Source organism: Thalia democratica, chromosome 3 (genome assembly GCF_965202585.1).
Source record: "Thalia democratica chromosome 3, ktThaDemo2.hap1.1, whole genome shotgun sequence".
Taxonomy (NCBI): Eukaryota; Metazoa; Chordata; class Thaliacea; order Salpida; family Salpidae; genus Thalia; species Thalia democratica.
Genome location: NC_139167.1, coordinates 80460097 through 80469931, shown reverse-complemented (window position 1 = coordinate 80469931; position 9835 = coordinate 80460097). Strand labels below are relative to the sequence as shown.

Sequence of the window (9835 nt, the reverse complement as noted above, 5' to 3'; positions counted from 1 at the left end):
AAAAACATAAAACGACAGAAAATTTAAAAATGTTTTTTAGTGTGGTTAGACGTAACAAAAAAACTGCCTTATAACATACTGATTTGTTGTCAATTTCGATAAACTGAGTGGTATTTTAGTTAAGTATTATGTGTACATAAGATAAAGTTACAACAATTAAAAATTTTATAGAAAGATATTACAATTAAGAAACTGTTTTTAAAACACTGAGTAGCAATTGATATCTTATACTTTTGTAGAAATAAGATAAAAAATAGAAGTTTTCTAACGACAAGATTAATTGACCATGATTTAGAACGGATTTTTTTGAGAAATCTTTAGGATAAAAGATATATAGCTATTTTAATAAAAAGCCTTAATAAACTTTTTGAAGGTTTAATCTTCAGTTTTATTAAACTAAGTGATTAATTTCAACTGTTATTTTTAAACAATTGCACAAAGAAAAGTATTGCTCATAAATATTGTAAATAATCTAACAACTTTATACAACTTATAAAAAACAAGCTAAAATGTTTCATGGATAGATAATAAAAACTGTTATGAAACTTTTTAAAGTAAATAAAGGTTTAGTCTTTTAACAAAATAATTATACATCCATTATTTTCAATGCATATAGATTTTAATTTTACGTTATTAATTATTTAAAATCAAAATACATGTAGCTTTATAACTTTTTTAAGCTATGTAAACTGAGTAAGTATCAAATATTACCAAACTTTTTTTTTCACGAAGGCTCACTTTTACTCGAGAGGTCACTTTTGCACAAAAACAAATTTGCACAGGTTGAAAGTTTTTCTGATTATTTTTTTAAATACCACGGTTAACTCTTACCTTTGGTAAGTTATTAGTTTATTTCTTTTTTACCTTTCCTGCAAAATTGACGCTTATTTTAAAAGGGTCCCTTCGTTAAAAAGTGTTCTTTTGCATATTTACCCATACCCATGTAAGTTGTCCTTATGCACTAGAAAAAACTTCTATTTTAACTTTTTATGAGTTAAGATTTTAATTACTTGCTTTTAAAGAAAGCTTTGAGTACACAAAAGTGTTAATTTAGAACAAGTTGTGCTAAAATGCATAAAACTAAAGCTAGCAATATAAAAATATAGAACATTAACAAAAATATTTACAAAACTCAATATTGTATATAAATTAAAGTTTTGTAAATACTTATTTCAGACAATAATAATCAAGTATAAAATATTTAGTTGTTTGATTAATATTTTATTTTAAAACTTTAGAAGTAAACTTTTTACTTACTAGGTTGTTCTAACTAGGATAATTTGTTTCAGTTGCAAAAAGTTTTCTTAAAGTATTCTTATTTTTATCTGTATAGAACGATTAAAAAAAAACCTATTTAATTTACAAACTTTATTGTTTAATCGTTAGGCTTTACAATTATAATCTTACCTCTTCAAATAATATAATTTTATTTTGTTTTTCCAACAATAACCAATAGTATTATTAGTATTTTAGAAAATACCTAACGAAAAGTAAATTATATTAGAAGTGTAAGTTTGAACAAAATAGTTTTTGGTTTTAAAGATCTATATTAAATAATTAAACATCAAATTCTACAAAGTAGCAAAAACGTAATTTGTACTATAAGATAGAAGACTTTAGATGTAAGAAAAATATTAATTTGAAAAAATATTATATGCTTAACATAAGTGGCGCAAGTAATTAATTCACAAATTCAGAATGCTCCAGCATTTACTTAGCAATAATAACAATATTAACTTTAAGTTAAGCTATTTAAATGTATATTTTTTACTACTGATAATTTGTACCTGATAATGTGATTTTATACTTATCTTAACATTAACATTGTTATAAATACAACCATAAAAAAGACTAATTAGCGGCTTGTAAAATAGTAAGTCACCATAAAGTAATAAAATGAGCTAGTTCAAATTTTGTTACAAAGCTGCAAATATAACAATAAGATGTAAAAAGCATGAAATATTAGTTACAAATATATTGTTTCAACTAATGTTTTTAAGTAACTTTTATCACTATTTTAAATTTTATGTGGTTTAAAAATTGTTCTTTTTTTACAACTTTATTTTACTTTTATAGAGTGGTACGGAATTTGTACCTATGCATATGAAAATAATATTTTGGTTGTTTTTTGTTTTTGTCTTGCACTATTGCGAAATTTTTGTAAGTAAGTTTGTTTTTGCAGAAAATAGTATAAATACTTCATTTTAACATTTTAAAACCGCTAGTTTAGAAAGCAACTAAAAGAGGCACAGAAATACAATGAAAATTATTTTTTATTTATTTTAACAAAATTTCTGTTTTTAAATTGTATTTTTACTTTATAAACCACTATTTTAAAAAGTAGATTTGAAAAATTTTATATGCTACCTTAGTTTTTGTTTTTGCTTAAGTAAATTATTATACCTTTCTATTAACAAAAAACGGGTAAGAGTCTAATATGCACGAAAGGAAACTTTTTCACGAACGGTCAAATATATACGCAGGGAAATTTTTGCACAGCGGTAATTTTGTAATTTTATAAGTTACTTTTTATTATTTTTTTAATTTTTAGTTTTATTATTTTTTGATTAATGAGTTTTATTAGTATATTTTTTACCACTGATACCCCAAACCCTAACCCTCGGTCAGAAACTGTTTGTTTTTTTTTTTGTTTTTTTTCCTTTTACTATCACTGTTACCCCTAGGCCATGTAACTTTTTTTAGTTCATTTATCTGTTAAATTATATTTTCTTATTGTTTTTTTTTTTTAGTTTTTACTCTAATGAAAAAAAGACATTTCGAGCAAATATATCTTCGTTCAAAATCGTCCTTTTTTTTTAAAGTATCTTGTGCATATTTTACCCGTTCACCTTAAAAAACATATCGTAAAAGATACTACTCACATTGTTTTAAAGCATTTTTTTGTTTAACATAAATGTTAAGCATTTAAAAGTTACCTTAGTTTTTGGTATAGAATTTTTTTAATTTTATTTTAAAATTTTATATTTATTAAGTTTTCTAGTACAACGCAGGTTAAACTTAGATAAAGCAAAATTCAATCGAAAATACATCAAAATGGGCAGTTATCTATCAAGTATGTACAAAGGCGAAACAAAAATGAAATTACTTATGCTTGGTCTGGACGCTTCTGGCAAAAGTACAATTTTCAACCGCCTCACACTTAACGAGTGTAACGCGACCACCCCAACTGTCGGTTACAACAAAGGAACATTCTGGTACAAAAACATCAACCTGATGATCACGGAGACTGGGGGTCAAAAGAAGTACGAGCCGTATGTCAGACAATACTTCAATGGTACACAAGGTTGGTAAACAATTTTGAAAAATAAGACAGTTTTTTGTACTTAATATGATAATGTATAGTATTAATTAAAATATTCGTTTTTATTAGAAAAATTTTTGTTGAAAGGAAAATTAATTTAAAATAAGGTTGGTAAAATATTTTGAAACTTCAGAATGTTTAAGTATTTGGTAAGGTACAGTAGTATCAGTGAAATTTAAGATATGCACTTTGATTAAAAAATTTTGTTGAAAGGAAATTTCTTTTTTTTTTTTTTTTGTTACATTAAGTGAATTAAGATATTTAAACATAAAAGGATAAGCTTTATTAATCTGTATGAGATAATTTATTTTAAGCTAAACTTAAAAGTAATTTTGTTCATTTTGTGCTACGTTTTTTTACTAGTTAAATAGATGCTCAAGTGCTTAAAACTTTACTATTGAGTTTAAAAACCTAATTAGCTATATAATTTGGAGTAACTAAAACTTTGAAAAAGTAATTTGGCAATTATGGTTGCAAAAATTAACAATTGTTTCCAAAAAATAAAACCGAAAAAAAACAAAATATTTTATAGTACCAACTAATTATATATTTTTATTTTGTTTTAATTTTCTAGTTGTAGTTATCTACAAAAAATTTTCTTAAAAAATAAAAGCTATAAGTAACACATACAATTTCAGTACCTATACTGTTTATAATTCTTATAAATCTTCATGATGATTTGTAAACGTTATTTTAACTAAATAACTTTCTTTTTTATTATAAAAACTTTTTTTCAATGAGAAAAATATTATAAGAATAAGAAATTAGAGAGAATATGTTTTACTAGTTAAAAAAAAAAAAAAAAAAAACTTATTAAATTTAAAGTTATTAATTTTTTTTCTAGTTATATTATGATTTTTTTTAAAGTACATTCATTTGATTTACAATTATTTATGGTAACTAAGACTTAACTATTTTTAATATGTATAAATGCTTTAGTTGCAACAAAATAACAATACATTTCAAAAAGCTATTCATAAAATATAAATTAACTTTACAATATATCTTTAACTTTCAACTACAATTAAAGGTCAATTAGGTCAAACATTTTATTTAATCTAATTATCTTAAACAATTTTTATAACAACAAACCGAAAGAGAAAGTATTAGAATTGAAAACATCGAAATAAAGAAAATAAGAAACTTAAATGTAAACAAAGGATATTTTGGTATTAAATTTTGAAAAAAGTGCAACTTTTTGAGCTTCATTCATTACTTTTACAGATTTTTTTTTCATAAAATAACAATTACAGAATAAATTTAACAAGAAATCTAAATTAATATTTTTAAATACTTTGTTAAATAAATTGAAAACAACAGGTGTGATTTATGTGATTGATTCAACTGACAGAGAACGAATTGATGAAGCCAAGTTTCAACTTCACAGTCTAGTAGCAGAAAGAAAGCTGAAGAACTGTTTCTTTCTTATATTTGCCAACAAACAGGTACAAAGAAAAAAAAAATACAATAATGTTTTAAGTTAAAGTACTTTTGTTTTATGAGAATTATAACAAGTTTATATAATATATAATGTATTTTGGTTATAATTTTGTAAATTCAGCTAAATTAGCACATCACTTAAAAATTAAAAAATATTTAATAAATATATAATTAAAATTGTAAATAACAAAAAACCATAAATGTTTGATTAAATAATTAAGTCAATAATAAAATGTCTAGAACCGAACATTTTAATATATTGAAAACCGTACTACTTAATAACTTCAAAATATCAAGCTCATATTGACAGGATCTTCCGGATGCGATGAAGGTGGGGGAGATTGAAAAAAGGTTGCAGATGAGGAACCACAAGAGCAGAATGTGGTTTGTTCAACCTACTTCAGCCATTACCGGTGGTTTGTAACGTCATCAAAATAATTGTTTTAACTTGTGCAGAAAAAAAATACAAAAATTCGTTTCATGCTAACCTAAATAATAGCACAAATATTTTCTTTTAATTACATTTTTTTTTTAATGTTAGTTTTTAAATTTAAAATTGTAGTAGAAAACTTATAGTTTAACTTTTGTTTGTAAAAAGTAAATAATCAAAATTACTAAATGACTAATCTTAGCTATACTTTTGTACTATTAATTACATTAAAATATAGTTATTAAAGGTAAAGTTTATTTTTTCGATAATTTACCAGATGGTCTTAAAAAGGGACTAAAAGTGCTGACGTCTTTTTTGAAGATATTTGAAAGCATCGAAGACGATAAGTACTCAGAGCAAGATAAAATTGGTATAGTGCAAGAAAAACTGACCAAAAAACAAGAGAGAGCAAAAATTTTGCAAGACGATAGGGCCTTAAAGCAAGATTTGATCAAAGCTTTACTAGAAAAGTACATCTAGATTTAAAGTTTCTGGTGCGACTGCATATTTTATCTAAAATGTTTAATCAAAATTAAATAATTAAAATAAGAATTCTATAGAAAAATAAACTTTTTATCAGTAACAACAGAAATATTATTGTGTTTTTGTTATCTAGGTAAAAATAAGCTAAAATAAAATGCTATTTTATTTCACATTTATAATTTTGCTCTTTGACAAATATCTTCTGCAACAGTGCGTAAATATTTCGAATTTTTTTTAAACAAAATAAGTTTAAAACAATAAAAAACAAAAAATTAAAACGCTGTACAACAGTTTTAAGAATGTTATTATTTAAGTTTATGAACAAACATTAATATTAACAATATCTTTTTATAGTGTACTTATAAATTTTAATAGTTTTTAGAATAAGTTATTGCTTGAAAATATCTTGGAATTTTTTCTTGGTTTGAATAAGTTACTAAAAAATTTAAAAATGTCTATGAAATACTTTTATATAGCAGTTATTAGTTAATTATTAAGATTGTAACTAAGATGACACCTAATATAACGTTTCAATTTTCAATTCTCAATTTTACTCTAGCGTGTAGTGCTTTATTGTGACAAAAGACTGTCAAATAAAAGAAACTTGACTGCATTTCTTATCATTTTTATCTTATAAAAGTTTGAGAAAATGAAATTTTTTAGTGATATAAGAGTTTTAAAGTAAAACAATACTAACATATAAGTAAGCTATTGTAAAAATATTGAGTTACAACTGTTTACTAGAACATTTTAAATACTTTAAAAATACTTAAAATATTTTTTTAAACAATTCATCTTTGATTTCATAATATATAGATTTATTGTCAATAATGTAAGTTGTATTCGATAGAATATGTAAACTGATTTTAACGCTATTACAAATAAAGAATGTGAAATCATCATTTTTTATTTCAAGGTTGTGTAAAAATAACATTTGAAATGGGATTTAATTTTAATATAATGCAATCTCCAACTCGATTTCTGAAAACAAAAGGTGTACTTTTTATTAAAAACATACTTTTGAACACAAATAAAAGCATTTTTCTAACATTTTATGCTCCTAGGTAAAAGTTATTAATTACTTGGCATTTGTCAAAGATTAAACTGTCACACATTCGGTTGAAAATAAGTTTTTATAATTATCAACTTTCTTTTTTATAACTGCGGAATTGAAACTTTTCTAAACATTGCAGTCTGTAAACAATCTTTTTAAGTAGATTCCGGGTAGTCGATTTATTTAATACAACTCTTTAGGCTAATAAAAATCTTTAAGGACTAATATATTTTTTTTATTTTAAGATGTTACGTTAAAAGGCATTAAATCCTGGAGATCCTGATAAGCTAAGCTTATCGGAATATATACCACAGATGTTTTTGTGTTAAAACTTTATTCCGACTAATGGCGTTTCACTGCTCTAAAATAAACTTAAAACCGATCTACGGAGTCTCAAAAAAATTCTATCTTTAGAGCTTTTTTGAGACTTCGTAGATCTGTTCTTAAATTTATTTGAGAGCAGTGAAACGCCGTTAGTTGGAATAAAGTTTTAACACAAAAACATCTGTGGTATTTCTTTATTATTAAACTTTTATTTTATGCTGCATAACAATTTATTTTCTATGCTCCTTTTTTATATTTCTTGTTTTTTATTAGTTGTTTTGTTTTGAAAAACCAAGTTTATTTAGTTAATACTTATCTTTTGTTAACAAATATAGTAACAACTGATGGTTTTAAGACTAATTTTTATGTTTTTCACGGCTATGGGTTAAACTCTATATGCGATTAATCAATTTTTATGAAGTCTTACTAAGGTTTAGTTTGCTTAATATAAGAATTTTTAACTTTTCCTAATGTATCATTCATAAATAGTTTAAGTGAAAATAGCATTTTAGAACTAATAAAATTACAAATATATGTGAACTTTATACCTAAAGTAAGACCTAAATGTTCTTAAAGGATTTTAATAATGTTAAGTTTGCAGCTTTGAAAAAACTCAATTGTATATTTTATTGGTTTATTTTATGATTCATGGCCTTAAAACAGAATACTTTATGTGTATTCCAGTTACTTTAATTTGAAAAAAAAAAACAAACTTTGTAAAGATCTAAAAAGTTTAAATCGTTCCTTTCCTCTAACTAGAAATCTAGAAACTTAACGTTTTGAACTTCTGAATTAATCGAAGAGACGACGATGTTTAAATCTTATACAGATATATACTAAATTAATTTTTTTGAAACAACTATAAAAGCTGCTGAAAAAACTAAAAACTGAAACATAACTTAATATTTCCTGTAACAATGTAATATAATGCTTATTTTTTTTACTGCTTTTGTTAAATTTCATTTACAAAGAATTGTAACTATGATGGGAGAATTTCAAATAATATTGAAATAAATTTACTATCTTAGCGAGAAAATATACGTATTTTATAGTTAATACAAAAAAGTCACGTGTTCAAGGTTTTATAGCTTAAAATAAACTCACATACTATGTACACTGATATAAACATTACAAGTACAATTTTTATACTATAGTAAAAAAATTTTTTACTTACCAAGTATAGTAACAGAAGAAAACTTATTCTTTAATACTTCACAACTAGTTAACGGTTTTTGATATCTTCGCTAATCTGATACTAACTATTGATAGTAGTTTATCATTGTAGGTTTTTTCAAACTGAAGTCTATTTGTAAAAAGTGTTTAGTATTCATATCGTAACATCGTGGATCGTGTAAAGTGTTTAAGTTTAGTTCTAATAAAATTTCAGCGAATAACTTTTTAAATTGTTTAATCGTTTGTTTTATTGATATGCACTATACTTATACGATATAAGTTAAGAGTAAAAAACATTACAAAGACTCAACTCAGTTTATTTGTGAGATTTATAGGTTTTTTTTTTCGAAAACGTGTAAAATGTCTTTCTATGGCTATCTTACTTTTATGTTTTACAAGTTGAATAATTAAAATGTAGGTTTGAAATATTTCTTTTTATTACTAAGTAAATAATTTAACTTTAAATAATTATTAAAAGGAAGTTCAAAATTAAATTTGATTACATAAAAGTTTTACTTTACTATGGATGGACGGCACTAAATTTTCCATAAAATAATTTTTTAATGATAAAAATAATTTATAAAAGATATAATTTTCATTCTAACAATTTATAAGTAAACAGTAATCTATAGAGCTGTATACTTTTCAATTTGTAAGTTAAATTTTAAGCTTAAAACCTAGGTTTAGAACTTAAATACAAACTATAATTAACTAAAGAAAACATCTATTTTATTTATGACTTGACTGTAAAACTTTTTTTTGTTTTTTTTTTTTTGTATTTCACATAGTACAATAAATTTTCAAAGCTAACGTTTTTTAAGTTTCGACTTCAAAGAATATCTGATATTAGACAACTCAATCTTAATATGTTTAAAAACGTAGTTTATATTATTAATTATTTATTTGATGGCTTTGGTTGTTATTTTGCATGAGCATTTTACTGATTTTGTCCTTTTCAACCAAGTATTTTTAAGGGTTATGTATCTAGTTTTAATAGTTTTTTTTTTTAAATGAAACTGTTTGTTAGTATTTTGTTTACAATAAATTTAATAGTTTATAATACTTTATATACCTTAGTACTTATCCTTTATTTCGATATAACTCTTACAACTTTTGTTTTGTCATTTTTTTACTTTAATACAATAAAATTTTTCTACATAAATTTAAAGATTTATTTTAACCAATTTTTTAAAATAGTTATTCACTCAGTTCCGTTGTACAACTAAAAATGGTTTTTAATATTACTACTAATTATCTACAAAGTAAAGCACTATTACATGTATAATATCCTTTAATGATATTTAAATTTTATATTAAAGTTTACTGCCTGTTAGTATATAACTAATTAGTCAAAAAATAATTTATTAGTTGATTGTTTGATTAAGCAGCAAAATATAGTATAACTTTCAACCTAAAGTAGTTACTAGTCGTTTGAATAACTATTGAAATATTAGTAAAATGTGTTTAAGCGAAATATTAAAAACTTTATAGTTAATTGCAATTTAAAAACCTAAATACAATAAATTTTTACTGAAAGTTTTAAGTTAATTATTATAAACATAATAAAAAGGTAGAACTTTAATGGAACTTTTAACTTTAGATAAAATTG

The 9835-nt window shown here is 23.2% G+C and overlaps 1 protein-coding gene across 1 annotated transcript; it reads left to right on the top strand.

Annotated features, from left to right (window-relative positions):
• The first annotated feature begins 3054 nt into the window (after positions 1–3054).
• LOC145832602 (ADP-ribosylation factor 6-like) lies at positions 3055–5672 on the top strand. Its single transcript, XM_082939905.1, has 4 exons — positions 3055–3304; positions 4643–4767; positions 5073–5178; positions 5470–5672. The coding sequence occupies exons 1-4, from the start codon at positions 3055–3057 to the stop codon at positions 5670–5672; spliced, it is 684 nt and encodes a 227-aa protein (XP_082796031.1).
• Positions 5673–9835: the final 4163 nt, after the last annotated feature.

Excerpts from the sequence above, each read along its gene's own strand:
- LOC145832602 (XM_082939905.1), top strand. The coding sequence starts at position 3,055 with ATGGGCAGTTATCTATCAAGTATGTACAAAGGCGAAACAAAAATGAAA. Across the intron at positions 3,305-4,642 it reads ATACTTCAATGGTACACAAG|GTGTGATTTATGTGATTGAT; the intron begins GTTGGTAAACAA and ends TGAAAACAACAG. Across the intron at positions 5,179-5,469 it reads TACTTCAGCCATTACCGGTG|ATGGTCTTAAAAAGGGACTA; the intron begins GTTTGTAACGTC and ends ATAATTTACCAG.